At 33.6% G+C, this 20,057-nt stretch overlaps 1 protein-coding gene across 1 annotated transcript in view; it reads left to right on the forward strand.

Annotated features, from left to right (window-relative positions):
- The window catches only part of sspop, an 85,470-nt gene that overhangs the window by 2,815 nt on the left and 62,598 nt on the right, over window positions 1–20,057 (forward strand). Inside the window, 25 exon segments of the mRNA XM_042752233.1 lie at window positions 85–167; window positions 321–491; window positions 1,647–1,870; window positions 3,188–3,290; window positions 4,029–4,187; window positions 4,314–4,399; window positions 4,819–4,944; window positions 5,020–5,176; window positions 6,328–6,568; window positions 6,645–6,786; window positions 6,869–6,992; window positions 7,911–8,083; window positions 8,179–8,397; window positions 8,478–8,643; window positions 9,695–9,947; window positions 12,855–13,038; window positions 13,522–13,616; window positions 14,430–14,686; window positions 15,525–15,659; window positions 15,732–15,934; window positions 17,064–17,191; window positions 17,306–17,415; window positions 17,505–17,654; window positions 17,764–17,857; window positions 18,942–19,351. Of these exon segments, the coding sequence (XP_042608167.1) occupies window positions 85–167; window positions 321–491; window positions 1,647–1,870; window positions 3,188–3,290; window positions 4,029–4,187; window positions 4,314–4,399; window positions 4,819–4,944; window positions 5,020–5,176; window positions 6,328–6,568; window positions 6,645–6,786; window positions 6,869–6,992; window positions 7,911–8,083; window positions 8,179–8,397; window positions 8,478–8,643; window positions 9,695–9,947; window positions 12,855–13,038; window positions 13,522–13,616; window positions 14,430–14,686; window positions 15,525–15,659; window positions 15,732–15,934; window positions 17,064–17,191; window positions 17,306–17,415; window positions 17,505–17,654; window positions 17,764–17,857; window positions 18,942–19,351 (4,193 nt within the window).

The following is a 20,057-nucleotide window of genomic DNA, read 5'->3' on the forward strand; positions in this document are numbered from 1 at the left end:
CAGGTAAATGCAATACCAATATCCAAAACAATGTTATGATCACATGTATGTGTTTTGTTGAGCGCTGGTGTTTTTGCCTCTCAGACCTCCAGACATTGAGACAGAGACAATGAACCGGACGGTCAGACAGTGTTGTGAAGGCTGGGCCGGACCTGACTGCTCACAGGGTGAGATCAGATGTCTACATATGATATCAGATGTTGAATTTGTTGTAGAATATGCTCATATTTCTCTTTCTACCTTATGCATAGGACGTCTTATACATGCATTTGTGCATTTCTGGTCATATCTTCTGAGGTTTTCTGTCTATCTCTGTCCAGGGGTTGGTGCCCGGGGTCAGTGTTTCTCCACCTGGACGTGTGAGGAGTTTCCCGGGCTTCAGAACTCGTCTCTGATGGCTCTGGAGCAGTGCTGCAGTAACCTGTGGGGCTTAAGCTGGAGAAACGCATCCGATCAGACCTGTCTGTCCTGCACCTACACGCTCCTGCCAGGTTATTAGTGTTCTCCACATAACCCAAAAAATAATATTCAGGCCTGAATTTAAGATTATGCAGTCCTTATTATACAGTCCTTAGCCATCTTCAAGAAATGGCTAAAAACACATCTCTTTCATCTTTATTTGACCCTCTAACTCTAGCACTCTCTATTCTAATTATATTTTATCTATTTATTTATTTTATTTTTTATTTAAAAAAAAAAAACACTTGACCCTCTATCACTTGCACTATTCGTTTTCTAACTTCAAAAAAAATTTAAAAAAAAAAAAAAAAAAAGGCCTCTAACACTAGCTTTCTCTCTTCTTTTTCTATTCTATCTACTTGTTTTCTTTTTATTTATTTTTTTGTTTTTAATTGCCAAGTGTACTGTGTTAGGCTAACTGAGACTTGTCATAGCACTTGAATATTATTGCTCTTTCATTGCTCTCTTTTTAATAAACTTAATGTGATGTGATGCATAAATGAAGCAGGTCAGATTTCTGCACTCAAAACATCATGGCATAGTTTATTATTATGTTTGTTAATTACATGGCAAAAAAAATCAACTTCAGTTTTAAACAGTTTAAAACAAGTTTATTTTCTGCCTCAAATTGTTAAGTATAATCAAATTGGCTGTGTAAGTCATTTCAACATAATTACATTAAATTGACTTAAAAAAAAAAAGTTGTAGGACATGTAGAACTGTAAAAATAAGTTGAAATTGGTTGTTTATTTTGATATATAATTATATCAAGTTAAAGTTAAAGTAATGGAAAAACACGTTGCCGTGATTTATTATTTTAGTAATATCAAATAGATGCAAAATTGATAACTAAAAAAGTGAACAATGTTGAATTTATTTAACTAAACCAGTTAGTTAAAATGTATGAAATTGAAACAAATTGGATTTATTTATAATTAAATATATAAACGTGCATATTTAAAACACATTCAGTTTCTTAGTACTGTTACAGAAGTCTGATCTGTTTCATTCATGTATGACTGACAAATAAGCATCACATTACATTTGTTTATGTAAAACTGTGTAATACAAATAAACAAAAAAATTTACATGCAATTAAAGTACAAAAGTCTTAAATTGACAGCTACATATTTTCCTCAAGCTATATATCCTGGTCCTTTACTGACTCAAACGGCGTCTCTCCTCAGACGTCAGCTCTTCTCCTGTGGTGCGTGGAGGGCTGTTTCGTGGTGTTCGTGACCCGCAGGCGTCTGGCACCTGTATGAGCTGGGGCGGGACACACTACCGTACCTTTGACCGCAAACACTTCCACTTCCAGGGCAGCTGCACTTACCTGCTGGCCTCATCCACTGACGGGACGTGGGCCGTGTACATGAGCACAGAGTGTGATCCTGTGGGACACTGCCAGAAGGTACAAACACACACTCGCTATGAGTTCATATTCACACACACCTGTTTTATATCTCTATAAAAGTCATCATAAACTCAAAATGGATCATATTTTCTTTCCTAATACTAGATTCTGGTTTTATTGTGCATAATTTGTTTGTTCCAAATACTGTTCTATTCTAAAAATTCTGTTCTGTCTTAATAATCTTTCATCAGAAGAATCCATCAAATTGTTTCCTAAGGAATTAAATCAAAATTCATACGACTCCTACGTTTTATTTCTTGTTGAATATCTAGTCTGAAATATGTCACATTCTGATGCAAAATTGGTTGCCAATGCTATTTCACACACATTAAATCAAAATGCACCTTATTTATATTCTTAAAACTCGTTTATAATATTACACAACAAATTAATTATAAAAAATAATACACCAAAAAAAAAAAAAATCCTCTCACCCTCATCAACATTAAATCAAAAAGAAAAAGTAAATTTTTCTCAAAGACTTTACACTGTCAAATGATGGATAAAATCAAGTTTCATACTGCATTTTATTCCTTGTTGAAAATCCAGTTTTAGCCTGAAATTCATCATATTCAGAGGCAAAATTGGTTGCAAACTGCATTTAATGCATTCTGAGTATATTCACACAAACATATACATATACAGTCTATTAAAGTAAACATAAAATGAAAATTAACCCCATTTACTTTCCTAATACTTTTCTGGACTTATTTTGCATAATTTACTTACTCTAAAGACCATTCTATTCTAAAAACAAGTTTTGTCATCATAATCTTTCATCAAAAAGTAATTTTTTCCCAAAGACTTTTCCTTTTACTTTATGAAGTTGAGGATGAAAAGTGTATTCTAAACACATCTTTCATCAAAAATGAACCATTTCCAAAGAATTGTCCTTCTTTTTCATGTATTAAATCAAGTCCCACATTTTTGTTGAATATCCAGTTTTTTATCCAGTCAGTTACATTAATTTTAATAAAATTTGCTCATATTCTCATCACACCCTTTTTTGCATCTAGCTTCAGTTTATTCCAGTTCATTATGAGCACATATTCCTCTCAGCAAACAAAACAATCATTTCTCAGAAATGGACATCTGCTTCTTCAGAAACCAGTGAAAACAACAAGCCAGAAACTTGGCAGCTTGTGTTGAACATCAGTCACACACAAAGCATTTAATAATTTTTGGGAGTTTGGGATATGTTCATGATTCTTAATGTTGAGTAAGGTTGTTTTTTGTGTTTTGTGCAGTGTTCAGCAGTAATTGCAGACAGCTGGTGGTTCTGGCTGATGTTTATCTGGTTGTTTTGTGTTTTAGGGACTGCGGCTGATGTTGGGTCTTGGCTTGGTGTCCATACATAAAACCAATATGACTGTTAATGGTTTAACACTACCGCAGGGTGAACCTCTCTTCCAAAACGGTATGAAAAACACAGAGCTACTTCTAAAGTACATCATGTTATGTATCGCAGTTTCAAAACTCACCCTTAACCAATGGCATAAGTCTGATGCAGTGTTATGTTAGATTTATATCCTGTTATAGTTTTATAAGTATTCGGAATAAGCTTTTATTTGAATGATTTCAGGTTTATTTATTTATTTTAATTTCAGTAAAAAAAAAGTTTTAGTATTTGTATGTGCTTTTGTCATTTTTATTATTTGTAATAATATTAATTAATATTATTTGTAATAGTATTCAAATATTTTGTAATAGTAAAAATATCTTCTTTTTTTTTTCTAGTTCGTAATTTTAGTGCTTGTACGTTTTTGGTTAAGTTGCAAAGGCAGCATTTTTATTTATTGTTTTAGTTTTTCATCTAAAATGTTCTTTTCTTTCAGTGTTTTTATTTTCTAAAGCACATTTATAAAAATACTTAAATGTCCTAATTGAACTACTGTATGGCCTAATCCTGGCTTAACCTAAGCCCTGTCTGTGGAACCAGGCCATTATGTTTTATTTTAATTAACAAAAATACCGTTAATAGTTTTATTTCTAGTTTTTGATTTAGTTAACGATAATAACTCTGACTTCCTTTTTGAACAATGGCATTTATTTATATTCTCAAAGAGGTCATTTTGAGATGTTATTACATTTTATGTTATTTACTAAGCATATGTGTATGTATTCTGTGTGATGAAAGTGTTTCTTGTGCCGTCAGGAGTCAGCGTTCACTGGCTGGGTGACTTTGTGTTTGTGGAGAGTGGTTTGGGTGTCAGACTGAAGTTTGACATGGAGAACACCGTCTATCTGACGGTAACCGTTGAACACCTCGCTGCCACCAGGGGGCTTTGCGGCGTTTATAACAACAACCCAGATGGTGAGAAAGTTTGGCCTGGTTTGACTTAATTGCAAGATCTGACATTACACTCTTTTCATGCATTTCTAATGCACTATATACTTGAAGTGTTTTTCATGCAATATGCAATTTTTTTATTTCATACAGATGACTTCACTACCAGCAGTGGAAGTGTGTCTCAGTATGCTGCCAGCTTTGGAAACTCATGGCGTGTTCAAGATCAGCAAGGCCAGGTGGGAAACACCTTCATTTTTTATTTTTTTAAATTTATTTATTTTTTTGATACAATTGGAACCAACTAAAAAAATCGATATCGGCTGATAAAAGCTTTCAAAATGTAAGCAATAATAACACAGTAATGCAGCGTCTTTAATGCAGGTTCTATGTCACCCTTAGTTCAAGCCGGGTTGCCAGATTTATGATTTTACCTTCACCTAACATAATTTGTAATGCACCTCATCCAGTAACGACAAAGAGCTTTATATAGCTTATATAAGTTATAGCATGAAATAAAAATGAGTAAAAATAATAAGGTACTACCTGTATGTTTTGTGAAATAAGCTTTATAAACATAAACTGTATTGAATTAAAAACCTCTGGCCCAAAGCATTGTGGGAAGTGTAGTCTTATTGTTGTGATGTCTAACACACAGGTGTGTAGTGATGCAGCAGAGTTGGGTCACAGCTGTGATCTGTCCAGTGACGTCTCTCTCCGGCGGGACGCGGAAACAGCCTGTCACCGTCTCAAAGAGACTCCGTTCTCACACTGCCATCACCAGGTTAGATTAAACTAAATATAAACTGGATCATTAAACTAACAGAGTTCAGGACTAACGTTCTCTCGGTCTGCTCAGGTGGATCCGGGTCCGTATATCGACACGTGTCTGTATCTGTACTGCAGTGTGGATGTGAAGGACAGAGATACAGCTGTGTGTGACACGTTAGCCAGCTACGTGCGCGAGTGTGTGCAACAACACATCATCATCCGCTGGAGGAGCGCCGGCTTCTGTGGTACTGCATACTTCAGCTTAAACTGACTTCTGTTGGTTATTTTGTAATAATCAATCATACACTCTAAAAAATGCTGGGTTTATTTCAACCCGACTTTGGGTCAAATATGGACTAACACAACTGTTGGGTTAAATTTTGGTTAAGTTTTTAAATTAAAAATTTAACCCAACAATTGGGTTAGTCCTTATTTGTGTATTTTTTTGGATATATTTCCACACAATTTGTCAAAAACATGCCTGGGTCATATTTCAACTTCTTAAGATGATGATTTCCCAAATATAATACTTGCGTACTACTGCATATACTGTAGTCTGCATGGTATTTTTAATTATAATAATAAATGTAGTATGTGAAATAGTATAAGTTATGCAATGACAAATATTTCACACTGTTGCGTGTTGTCTACATGTTGTCACATGACCTGTTGCATAATATTTCTGTTTAATTTTAATTTCATTTTAAACTTTCTCTTTTGTTCGTTTTGATTGCTTCTATTGTCCTCATTTGTAAGTTGTTCTGGATAAAAGTATCTGTTAAATGACTAAATGTAAACTTGATGTATTAAAATAACTCAAGCTAAATTATAAATATAATAAATATTAAACAGTAAATAGTAAATTAAAATTAAGAGCACAAAAAAATGTAAATTAAAATGAAAACTGAAAATAGATGCTCATTAAAAATGAATAAAATCTGGAATACTATGTAAATTACATTAAATAAATATCAGTTGTATATACAATGAAAATAGCATGATTAGTAAAGTAATATATTAAATTCTATTTCTAGATATGGCCGTCATTCTCCACTTTAAGGTGTGATTTTGTTGCTCCAAGTTTTATTTCAGTCCTTATAGTTGAAAAAAAAATGAATGTCCTAAAACTCTTAAAAATTATATTGATTTAAAAAATATATATTTGTAATAAATAAAAGTATATTTTTAATATATTTTAAGCACCTCTCTCTCTCGCTCTCTCTCTCTCTCTGTCTCTCTCTCTCTCTCTCTCTATATATATATATATCAGGTGCATCTCAATTATATATATATATATATATAAATTATATAATATATAAATATATATATCGTATTTTAAATAGTAGTTTTATTTATTTATTAATGTTTGAGAACCTACTTGTGTTTTGGTCCTCAGAGCGTGTTTGTCCGAGCGGTCAGGTGTTCTCTGACTGTGTGTCGTCCTGTCCCCCCACCTGCTCGTCTCCTCGTCCTCCAGCGTCGGGTCAGTGTCGGGACGAGTGTGTGGGGGGGTGTGAGTGTCCACCGGGTCTGTACCTGCACGCGGGTCAGTGTCTGCGACGGGACGACTGTCCCTGCTTCCACAGACGCCACAGCTACAGCGCAGGAGACGCCATCAGACAGCGCTGCAACACCTGGTGAGTGCAGACAGAAACCACTGTAGCCTGTGTGCTTCGGCTGAAGTTTCCCTGTTACTGTTTTTCCGTCTCCCAGTGTGTGTCGTGCCGGTCAGTGGGAATGCAGTGGAGAGAAGTGTGAAGCTCAGTGCGCTGTGATCGGAGCGATGCACATCACCACCTTCGATCAGAAGAGATACGGCCTGCAGGCCGGCGACTGCCGCTTCACGGCTGTAGAGGTCAGTGACCCCGAGGAGACAGATCTACAGCTTCACTGTGTGTCTGAGATCATCCGAAAGCATCTCTGTGGTGTGTTTGCAGGATTTCGTGGATAAAAAGCTCTCTGTCAGCCTCAGCGGAGGACCGTGTGCAGGAGGAGCTGCTGGATGTCTGAGAGAAATGACGGTCACTGCGCTTCATACGACAGTCACTGTCACAGATACAGGTCATCTGTCAGTCTGTACATCTATAGTTAGTTAGTTAATGAGATTTCTAAAGATGCTTCTTCCACTTTAAGATACGATTTTGTAGATTTCTTAAAGTTTTGTGGCAATTTTAAAAACTTGTATTTAAATCTTAAAAGCAAGTGAAATAAGTGCCTTAAAACTCTCTAAAGAACTTTCATATATATATTGATTAATCCCATCTTAAATAAAATCGAAATGTAATTTATTCAATTAAATACATTTAATTTATTTTTAATTTGCTTTTATATATTTTGCTATTTATTATTTGTACGTTTTGTTTGTTTGTTTATGACAACATAAAGTAGTTTTATGCATTTGTTTATTTATTTATTGAAATTTATTTATGTATTATTTATTTATTTATTATAGTACTTTATATTACATGGTTACTTTTATTGTTTATGGTGTAAACTATAATTAAACGTTTTTAAAGACGTCTCTTCTGCTGACCAAAGCTGTTTTTATTTGATAAAAAATACAGTAAAATCATTAAAATTAAGAAATATTATTACAATTTGAAATAGCTATTTTCTATTAGAATATATTTCAAAATATAATTTATTTCTGTGATGCGCAGCTGAATTTTCATCATCATTACTCCAGTCTTCAGTGTCACATGATCTTCAGAAATCATTCTAATATGATGATTTGCTGCTCAAGAAACATTTCTGATTATTATAAATGTTGAAAACAGTTGTACTGCACAATATTTTTGTGAAAACTGATACATTTTATTTTCAGGATTCACAGATTAATAGAGAGTTCAGTATGTTTTGTATACATTATAAATGTATTTACTGTAACTTTTGATCAATTCATTGTGTCTTTGCTGAATAAAATATTAATTTAATGGATTGTAGATACACTTTCTCAGTGTGTTGTTGTGTTGGTCTCAGGTTCGGTGATGGTGAACGGTCAGCGGGAGCTGCTGCCGGTGATCACAGGAGATCTGATGGTCAGAAAGGCTTCGTCCAGTGTTCTGCTGATCCAGGCGTTTGGAGCTCAGATGATGTGGCACCTGGACGGACCTCTGCTCCTCATCACCCTCCAGCCGGGATTCGCTCATAAGGTACCACATATTCCTCAGATTCATCAGTTATTTGATTTTTGGTCACTCTTTGGTAGCTGAAGCTGCAGTCATGGTGCTGTTTGTTGTGCTGTCAGGTTCGTGGTTTATGTGGCACTCTGACCTGGAGTCAGCGTGATGATTTCACCACACCTGAAGGTGACGTGGAGAACAGCGTGGCCTCTTTCGCTGCCAAGTTCAGAACAGATTCATGCCCTCTGCCTTCAGCGGTGACCTCTGACCCCTGCGGGACACACACACAGCGCAGGCAGTACGCAGAGAGCGTGTGTTCTGTGGTTCACAGCGCTGTGTTTCAGGTCAGTGTGTTTCAGGTCAGTAGTGTTGGTCACTGTTCAAGCGGTCGAATCAAGCAGTGAACCTGAAGCATCTGTTGCAGGCGTGTCATGATGTGGTGGACAGAGAGCCGTACATGCGTCTGTGTCTCAGTGAAGTGTGCAGCTGCGGCCCGCAGAACTCCTGCCAGTGCACCGTCCTCACCGCCTTCGCCCGGCACTGCGCCCAAGAGGGGGCGCCGGTCAGCTGGAGAAACCACACATTCTGCTGTAAGAAACCGCTTGATTACATTCATCTTTATTAAACATATCACTTAATGCATTATTATATAATTTAATGTATAATCATTATGATTCAAAGTGGTTAAATCGCACATTCTGCTATAAGAAATGGTGTAATTTTATGTTAATATTATATTATTATTTTAATATTTATTATAATATGTAAATATTATTTAATATAATTATTAATATTATAAATAATATTATTATCAATACACAAAATATATTATTTTATGCAATCATATATTAAATAATTTTTAACAATAAATATATATGATATTTGTAATATTTGCATTGTAATTTTTATATAATGTAGTTATTTATAATATTTATTATTAATTGATAATAATAAAATATATGAATTATATAATAACATAATATATAAAAATTATTATAGAATTAAATATATAATATTTAATATAATATATGACACTGTTAAAGATCAAAGATAACACATTTTGCTGTAAGAAACCATGTAATGTTAATTTTGTGTGTTACGTTAATATTATATGTGATATTTGTAATATTATTTAATATTAATATTATTTATATTATTTATAATTTTTTTAATTATACTGTTATATGATATTAGTGTTATAAGATATTATTATTATTATTATTATTTTAAATAATAGTGTTGTATGAATGATAGTGTTAAAGTGGGAAAACTGCATTCTGCTGTAATAAATGGTTTAATAGATACTTATATTATGTGTGTTGCATGTTATGATATATATGATATTATTTTATATTGTTTAACGTGATATATATATACATAGTTAATAAATTCTTATATAAGTTAATACATAATATATATCTTATTTAAAATAATATAAATATTTAATATTATGTAGCATTAAATAATATAATAAAAAGTCAAAGTGGTGTAAAACATTTGAGAGGTGCTCAGATACATTCCCAGATTGCATTGTAATGCGAGTCGAGAGAATATCAATATCAAATCTACTGATGAAAATAGTTCAGTCTAATTAAAGACAGATCATTTTCCCAGTCTATGAAGTGTTGTGTCTCTCGGCAGCGGTGCAGTGCTCCGGAGGGCAGGTGTATCAGGAGTGTGGGCGTCTGTGTGGGACGTCCTGCGCTGATCTGTGGGACGGCTGGAGCTGTGAGGAGCAGGAGGGCAGCAGGGTCTGTGTGCCGGGGTGTCAGTGTCCAGATGGACTGGCTCAGGACGATCAGGGTCAGTGTGTGCCAGTGGACATGTGTCCCTGCAGACACGCAGACGCGCTCCATCCCGCCGGGAGCACCGTACACAAGAGCTGCAACCGCTGGTAGGAAATCACACTCATGAGGGGTGACGTGTGGCCTAGTGCCAAAATAGGCAGGGCTTTGGTTTAGACTCAAGGCAGGTAACCAGAGGGTTTCTAGTTCAGATCCCTGCAATAACAGAGCCATGAACCTTGAGGAAGATACTGCACGTTCACACAAGCTGCTTCAAAGGGACTGAATCTGTAATAAGTTGGACAAATTCAGCTTATTTTGATAAATATAGATGTTCTTCAAATTTTTTTTTTATTATTAATTAATAAATATTAGATTTGAATACAACTGATTCAGAAAAAACATGTTTAATTGTAAATTAGAATTAATTACAGTATATTTCCCATACAATTTCCATGCTTTGCTTTGAATTGTAGCTTGAATTTCATTGGACCACATTTCAACCCAAAATCAAAATAGAAAAAAAAATTGAAAAAGCATTTTGCATAAAGTTTTTTTTTTTTTTTTTTTTTTTTTTAACATTTTGACATATATTTTCATTAATAATAAGCATTTTCTCCATTAGATGTTAATGCAAAAAAAAATGTTTGCTATAATTTGTTTTATTTAGCTGTATTAGCTTCATTTATACAATTTTGAATTAAATGTTTTAGCATTTATTAAAAGATTTAATAAAAAGTTTAATATTTTAATTTACTAAAATATATTTGAATATAAATATACATTTGGGGTTAAATATGACATGGAAATAGAAATAAAATGCAGAGATATAAAGCAAAATGAAGCAATAGTTCATTTCATTGAAGCTTTTTATGATCCTGTTGTTAAAAGACTCTTGTCTGTTTTATGGTTCTTGAGAAAGATTTTTATCATCTGTTCTCTGATAACACAGTAAATATTCAGCAAAAATTACCTTTGTACTCAAACTAATGCATGTATGTGGGACAAAGAGAAACAAATTCAGAAATCAGCAGAATATATATATTGCATATGTGCTATTTATAAAATATTGCATTAGTTGCATTGTCAGGTATGACCTAAAATTTGAAAAAAATTGCTTTTATCAACTAGATTTTTTCTTTGTTTGAAGACAATATGAACAGTATTGCAACCCCACAATAACAGTTACTAAGTGGTTGCTTAGGTGTTCTGGGTGGTTGCTAAGATGTTCTGGGTGGTTGCTATGGTGTTCTGTGTGGTTGCTAGGGTGTTCTGGGTGGTTGCTAAGGTAAGGTAAGGAATCGTGCATCTGAGCACACCTCTGTTTAAAACGCACGATCTGAAGTTCAGCTTAAGCTGATGTAAAACCAGTAACACGGCAGGTGACTGGTCAAGGTTTGGACTCTTCTCCGGTCATGGGCCATGTGGCTGGTTTTGCACGTGCCGTCCCGTGTCAGCGAGTGTTTGTGAGGTGTGAGGTATCTGATGAAGTCACTCTATGACCCGCGGGCTCGTGTCTCGGGATAGGTTGATTTCATTGTGTCTCTTGTGCCTCGAGATCAGCCAACCCGCGCCGCTGTGCTTTATGGAGGCTGATATCTGAGCGTGTTTCTCATCTGCTCCTCATGCTCGGTGTGGTAATGTGGAGTTTGGGTCAGACCGATAATGAAAAGCAGATTGAGATTGCACAAGCGGACACTTTTATGATGTGTTTCCACACACTCACATGTGTGAGTACAGTATATGAGTAACATATGCTCTCAGATAAACACTACAGATCCAGGGTTCAACAGCTGAACAGTTGTGTTTGAGTTTGTTCATCAGCAATTCTTTATGATGTCGCAATAAAAGTTTAACTTGTCTAGATTTAATTAATTAATTTCTATCTAAATGAATGATTTATAAAATGATTTATTTAATTAAATATTAACTAAATTATTGATTGATTGATTGATTGATTGATTGATTGATTGATTGATTGATTGATTTAATTCTAACTGGAATTATTTATAAAATGTTTATTTAATTTAATTTTATCTAGATTATTTAATTCCTTTATAATTAACTGCATACAGATATATTTTTTGTTCATTGATAAAGTATATGTATTTAATTTAATTTTATCTAGATTGATTATTTGTTTATAATAAATTGTACTCTATCTATATTTATTTGTGTGTAAAGGTATATGTATTTCATTTATTTGTTGATTAATTGATAAAAATATAAATATTTAATGACATTTTAGAATAATTTTATTTCATTTATTTTCTTTGAGAATATTTTATTTATTTATAATTAAGTTATTTATCTAGATTTATTTGTTTACTGATAAAAATGTATGTATCTCATTTTATTTTATGTCTAGATTGTTTATTTTAATTATAATAAATAATATTATAATATAAAATTAATACATTTATTATGTCTAGATTTATTTATTTGATTTGATTCTCTGCACCTGTTGCTCCTCTAGGACACCTAAGTGTTAACTTGAGGAGAATCACTTCATACAGCCACTAAAAATGACCAAAAATACCTGATGATTAAAACACAATTCAAACAAACAATGTAGAGAAGTGACCTCAGTAAAGAGATCCTCCGAAATTTAAGATGCGCAGTCACAGACACTAGTGCGCATTTAACTTTACTGTTGACTCGTCAAACACTCGGTTATTGGCCTTTCTTGACTCTCCTTCTTTCTTGAAATGACCAAGCAGTGTGACCTCTGTGTGACCTCTGAACATACAATGAAAGAACAGAGCTCAGAAAGAGATTTATGATCTCTGTTTTATAACAGAGTCACAGTTGATGGAATGAAAGCATGTTGTGTATTTCTTCAGACCTTTTCTACAGTTTTCAAAGAAAAAAAAACAAAAAAACATTTTAGTTTAGTTTTAGTTAACAGTAGTAACACTGCTTGCAACCACCCACAACACTCCAGCAGCGTGGCAGCAGGTTTTGCATGATCAAGCACAGCTAATGTGCAGTAATGTTTGTGAACTGTGTGTTTGTAGTGTTTGTGCACGTGGCGTGTGGAACTGCACGGATCTGTCGTGTCCTGAGGTCAATCAGTGTCCAGGCTCTCTGGTCTTCTCTCCTCGATCGTGTCTGAGGACCTGCTCCAGTCCGAACTCTCCTCTGGACGCGTGTGCTGAACCCGTCCACGGCTGCGTCTGTCCTGAGGGAACCGTGCTGCTGGTGCGTCTCCTCTCAGTTACAGAAACACCATCATGCACAGTTTTCCTTCATGCATCTCCTGTTCATGACCATAATTTGCTGCTAGAGGAACATTAGGGGACGGGACCTTCTCATTCTAGAAAGCATTTGATTTGACCAAAACTGAGAGCATGATGAGTCATTTCTGTTATTGGTTTTTTCCCACAAGAGAAGAACTGTAAATATTAAATGTGTACCATATGTCTGCATTTTATGACTTGTGGTAACATTTTATGACTTGTGGTAAAAGAGTAGCATATAGATGTCATTAAAGCAACCAGATATTGATATAAAACACCACAACACATGTGGTTTTAAGGACATAAACATAATTAATGCCTTAACTAGCACTATTTTTAAAACCGATTTGTGTCATTATAACCTCTATAAATCTCTCATGTTGTTTTCTCCTTTGATTTTTGTGTGTGTGCGTGTGTGTGTGTGTGTGTGTGTGTGTGTTTTCAGGGTGATCAGTGTGTGAAGCCGGACGAGTGTCCGTGTCACCACAACGACAGACTTTATTTCACCAATGACACCATTTCTAAAGACTGCAACACTTGGTAAGCAGGAAGAGGAATTTATTTATATATATTTATCTCTCTCTCTTTCTTATTACTTTTTTATGTGAATTTTTAATTAAATAAATGTGGCCAATAGATATGTAAACTCAACATTCAAATATAGAAAAACATGAAACATGTTCTATAAATACAGCAACTTTTCTGAGCAGCTGAAATGAATAAATATTTTAATATGTAATTAATGTATGTGCTAATTAATCACACTTCAAATCTGGCTGAAAAAAATCACCCCCCAAAAAATCATGTAAAGTAATTATTGTGTTAAATGAAAAAAGCATCAAACATAAACAACAAAAAAAATCTTAACAAAAAAAAAATACATAATATTCAATAACAACTAAAAATGATTATATTATTTTTTTCAGAAGCTGCATATGAATTGGTAACTAGATATATATACAGACTTGTTTATTACAGCTCAAAGGAAGCATGAATGCATTTACTATGTAATTACAATTGAATAAATAATGCAGTGAGATCAAAGGGTTTTAAAAGGGTTTCAAGGGAATAGTTCATTAAAAAAAATTAAATTCTGTCATCATTTACTCACTCTCTTATTGTTTCAAACCTGTATGAAAAAACCATCTTCTTCTGTGGAACATAAACGAAGATCATTTGAGAATTGTCTCAGTATTTATTGATTTATTTTTGTTCATACACTGGAAGACAATGGTAACCAAAACAACACAACATTGAAAAGATGCTTTGCTTGTGAAGTGAAATGAAGCCCAGTGCTTTTGTAAATGCATGTGACTGTCATACAGTATATAAACCTGTTGTTCACGTTGACAGTGTGTGTCGTGAGCAGCGCTGGCACTGCGGTCAGTCGTTGTGTTCTGGCACCTGCGTGGCCACCGGTGACCCTCACTACATCACGTTTGACGGCCGTTATTACTCTTTCCTGGGCGACTGTGAGTATGTTCTGGTGCAGGAGAGCAGCGGTTTGTTCAGCGTCAGCGCCGAGAACGTGCCCTGCGGCAGCACAGGAGTGACCTGCACCAAATCTGTCACGCTGACCGTGGGAAACACGGCCATACACCTGCTCAGAGGTGAAACACACACACACACACACACACACATTTACTCATCAGACACACAGTTACTCATCAGTATGAATATAGCTGCTGTTATATTGTTAGATCACTATTGCTTTAATTATAAAACAATAATACATTAATATACTTATATTAATATATATATATATATATATATATATATATATATATATATATATATATATATATATATATATATATTTAAGTCATTTATTATTTATGTGTTAAAGTTTTTATTTATTTTAATTTTATAAGTAAAGGAATACGCATTATTTTAGTGTATAACGTGTTTTATTAACATTTGCATGTTGACAATGTTTATTTATCTATTTAATTTTTTATTATTTTATTTATTTATTAATAATTTATTTAATTTTATTTATTTTTTAAATAAATTTATTTATATTTAATTTGATTCAATCTAGATTTATTTATATGTATTTATTTTTATTTTATCTAGGTTATTTTATATATTCAGAATTAATTCATTGTATTAATCTACATGCATTAAGTGACTGATATAATTATATGTATTACATTTTATTTTATCTGGATTAATTAATTAAGTAATTTATAATGAATTTTATTCTATTCAAATGTATTTATTAAAAGTTCATTACATCTGGATTTATTTACTGAGAAAAGTATATATTTTTAATGATATTTTATCTAGATTATTTAATTTATTTATCATCTAGATAATATTTTTTTTAAGTATATGTATTCCATTTTATTTTATTTAGATTATTTATTGAATTAATTAACAATACATTTTATTCCATTAAGATTTACATCCGATTTATGTGTGTAACATTTTCACATTTTCTCTCAGGTAAAGCTGTGATGGTCAACGGGGTTCCTGTGACTCTTCCAAAGTTGTATTCGGGCAGTGGTTTGATTCTGGAGCAGGTCGGGTTATTTGTGTCCCTCTCGTCTCGACTCGGGGTCACTCTGCTCTGGGATGGAGGTACATCTGTTCTTATTTAATTCCATGATCAGTCATTAGATTTTTTTTATTAACACTATATCTGTTACACAGGAATGCGTGTTTATGTCCGGCTGATGCCTCACTTGCGTGGCCAAGTCGAAGGATTGTGCGGAAATTTTGACGGAGATGCAGAAAATGACTTCACCACAAGACAAGGCATCATGGAATCCACTCCAGAACTGTTTGGAAACTCCTGGAAGATCAGTCCGTCGTGCCCTGATGTCTCAGACCAGGATCTCCGTGACCCCTGTGTTGTAAGCAGTACTGCACCAAACAGAATCACATAAAATAATGAAATAATTCTTTATAAATTACATTGTCATTGTCTGAATTGAGTAAATGCTCTCTTATCTCTTGGATGAACTCTCTATGAATGAACTGCATGTGCTGATGCTGTATTATGTATTTTTAAGAATGCATAGATTCTGCATCAAAATTCTGGCTAATGTGGATTATTATTTTAATTCTGGTTAATAAGAGGGTAATGATAAAAATAAACTGATAATAAAATTACTTTTTCATTATACTATATTTTAATGGATAAATAAATACTATTTTACTAAATTCACTATTTTATTATACTATTTTGTTTAAAACTAAAAATACAAAATACTACAGTATTTTCTAAAATTATCATTTTTAAAATGCTCATAAAAAACAAAAATATAAAAAAATACTATTTTACTAAAATTAATTTTTATTTTTATATACTATGTTGTCTAAAAACATCAAAATATTACTAAAATGGTTATTTTACCAGTATTTTTTCTAAAAATATAAGAAAATGTAATCATATTTAATAATTCACTATTTTATTATAATATTTTGTTTAAAACTAAAAATACAAAATACTATTTTTGTAAAATTATCATTTCTAAAATGCTCATAAAAAAACTAAAATATAAAAAAATAAAATTTTACCAAAAATACTAAAACTATGTTGTCTAAAAACATAAAAATATTACTAAAATGACTATTTTAACACTATTCTGTATAAAAATATAAGAAAATGTAATCACATTTGACAAAAATTACCATTTTTAATTGACCATTCTGGCATTGAAAAATCTAAAAGTAAAAATAAAATCATATTTAACATTAACTTGGCAAATGTTAGGTGAGAAATAAGATTACTAAGATTCACCTTTCCTTGAAGTTTAGGCAAAAACGGTCTCTACAGAAATTATGTAATTCCTGATTGTATTTTTAAAGTAAGACTTAATTATAACACAGGCTAAAATGTTTACAGAGTGCTTCACAGCACATACCATGTCATGCACTAATATAATCTTTAAAATCAAAGTAAGACTAAAAGAATCAGAAATACATTTATAGTATCACACTAGTTATTGTAAATGTTAAATGACCTTTCTTGACCTTCAGATGAACCCTCACCGGGTGACGTGGGCCAGAAAGAAGTGTGCGGTGATCAGTCAGGAGATGTTCAGCTCGTGTCACTCAGAAGTGTCATATCAGCAATACTACGACTGGTGTGTCTTTGATGCCTGCGGGTAAGAAACACACTCACTGAAACTTGATATTCAATGTACCGTATGCATCAGGATGTCTATTGTTCATACTGTACTTAGGGCTTTTAAAAGACTTGTGTTTGCTGTGTTTTGCAGGTGTGACTCCGGCGGTGACTGTGAGTGTTTGTGTACAGCTATAGCTGCGTATGCAGAAGAGTGTAACCGCAGAGGAGCGTATGTGCGCTGGAGGTCACAGGAACTCTGCCGTGAGTCTGCTCAGTGAGTTATTATACCAATCCAGCTGACTTCTATACATTTTGTGTGTATAATATTGTGTCCTGTTGTGTGTCTCCAGCGCTGCAGTGTGAGAACGGTTTGGTTTATGAGGCCTGTGGTCCTGCCTGTTCTCCAGCGTGTCCCGGCACTCCTTCTGTGTCTGATCCCCTCTGCAGCGCCCTCTCCTGTGTGGAGGGATGTTTCTGTCCTCACGGCACTGTGAGACACGGTAAGAGAAGTCTGTGTGTGCCTTATGTGTTCATCTGATGCGTGCGACCGTCACTCAACACTTTTGCATACAGGTTGTCTGATGTCTGATGTCTGTCCGTTGCCTGCAGGTGACATCTGTATCCCTCCGTCTCAGTGTCCGTGTGAGTGGGAGGGATCTTTATTTCCCGCAGGAGCGACCGTCACTCAACACTGTCAGAACTGGTCAGTTTAGAGTCTGTTTGTCATTTTAAAGTTTAAGTACTGCAGCAAACGGAACTGCAATTTAGTTTTGTAAATATACTCTTTTGGTCAAACTTTCAGAGGGGAATTTACTAAGAATGAATTACATGTGCTGATTGTTTTGTTTATTTTAGGCATGCACAGGTTTTACAGTGAAATTCTGGCCAATGCTGATTATTATTTTCATTTCAGGGATGGATAAATAATGAACAGACAAACAAATATGAAAATATTTTGTCTTAAAAAAAAATCTTTTAATATATGATTTGGTCTAAATGCACACACAAAATAAAATACTATTTTGCTAAAAATATTATTTTAATATAACATAAAATAAAAAAAATATATTATTTTAATATATGATTTGGTCTAAATACACACACAAAATAAAATACTATTTTGCTAAAAATATTATTTTAATATAACATAAAATAAATAAAAAAAATGTACTAATAAAAAATGCCATTTTACCAAAATTACTATTTTCAAAAATATTATTTTTGTCTAAAAACATAACAAAATTAATAAAAAAGAATTTTAAATGTTTTTTAATTACTATTTTAATATAGAATTTCTGTCTAAAAACATAATAAAATAAATATAAAAGAATTTTAAATGTTTTTTTTAAATTACTATTTTAACATACTATTTTATCTAAAAACAAAAATAAAAAAGTAAAAATTAAATCAGTAGTTTTAAACACTGCGAGTGAATTTATGCTTCAAACAGTAATATAATATAATACATATTGTAAATGTTATCTAAATGTAAATTTAGGTGAAAAATAAGCATTCCAAAAAAAAAAAAAGATCCCAAATTTATTTGCACATATTGTGTCTTAGCTAAAGGAATTATGCAAGTTATGTAATGATGCATAAACGCCCAAAAAATATTGCTGAAAGTAATATTATAAAGAAAGCAGGAGTGTTTGAGCAGAAGTAAATACCAGTTAATTAAAATATGCATGGGACAGTGCTTGTTTAATGTGTGTTTTTTGTATTGGTACAGATGTTCCATCTAATGTTTTTTGCTCTTTTAATCCTAAATTCTGTGTTCTGTCCTTCAGCACTTGTTCTGATGGTTTGTGGTGTTGTGTTGGATCTCCATGTCCTCCTCCTTCTCTCTGTGAGGACTCAGAGTTCCTGTGCTCCGGCGGCTCTCAGCGCTGTATCCCCTCGGTCTGGCTCTGTGATAATGAGGATGACTGCGGGGACGGTTCAGATGAGGTCTGTCCCTCCACCTGTCCTCCAGATCAGTTCCGCTGCTCCGGTGGCGCCTGCTTACCGCTGGAGCTCAGGTGTGACGGTCATCCCGACTGCACCGACCAATCAGACGAGGACTTCTGTGCCCCGACCTCACCAGAACCCGGCTGTCCGGCCGGAGAGTTCAGGTGTGTGAACGGACGCTGTCTGCCGGCTCATAAAGTCTGTGACGGGAGGCTGGATTGTGGATTTGCTGATGATTCTGATGAACACGGTATGTTTGATGAATTTCTAAAACTCTAAATGATCAAAATTTGCTGATAAACCTGTTGCACACGATCTACTTTAGTTTATACTAAATTATACTAAAAGGTCTTTTAGTATAATTGTACAAACATCCAGCTTCAGCTCAAGCTTCATGTTTCAAATCTTGACTGGTTTTTATCAAGTGAAGGTAAGAATAACTGCAGTAATATCTCCAGATGAACTCTTACTGGACTGAAGCAGCTCAGCTTTACTTGATTCTCCATCAATCATGTTTTAGAGTCTCAAATCTGATCATCAGGATCTTTTGAGGAGCATTTGTTTCCAGAAGCTTTACTTTCACTGTTCCTCAGCGGAGGAATGATCTTCACAAGCCTCCAGAACATCTCACATCTTCTGAGGAGCCTTTATTTCTTCATCTCTCAATCACTGCATTATATGTTTGGATCAGTTCAATCTCATTTTACTGAGACATTATTAGAGATGTGGATTGATGACTGATATTTATATGATCTTAGGTACTTGCTATACTTTTATAAAGATCTTGTTGTTTTACATTAACATTTTTGGCCATGTACAGTAATATTGAGAAACAAAAAAAAAATAAATATCTTAAAACAAAAAAAAAAAAAAAAAAATAATTATAAACAAACCAAGCAAATTTAAAAATTACACTTAAAACAGTAATTTAATATAAAGTATAATAAACAATCATT

Source organism: Cyprinus carpio, chromosome B24 (assembly GCF_018340385.1).
Source record: "Cyprinus carpio isolate SPL01 chromosome B24, ASM1834038v1, whole genome shotgun sequence".
Lineage (NCBI taxonomy): Eukaryota > Metazoa > Chordata > Actinopteri > Cypriniformes > Cyprinidae > Cyprinus > Cyprinus carpio.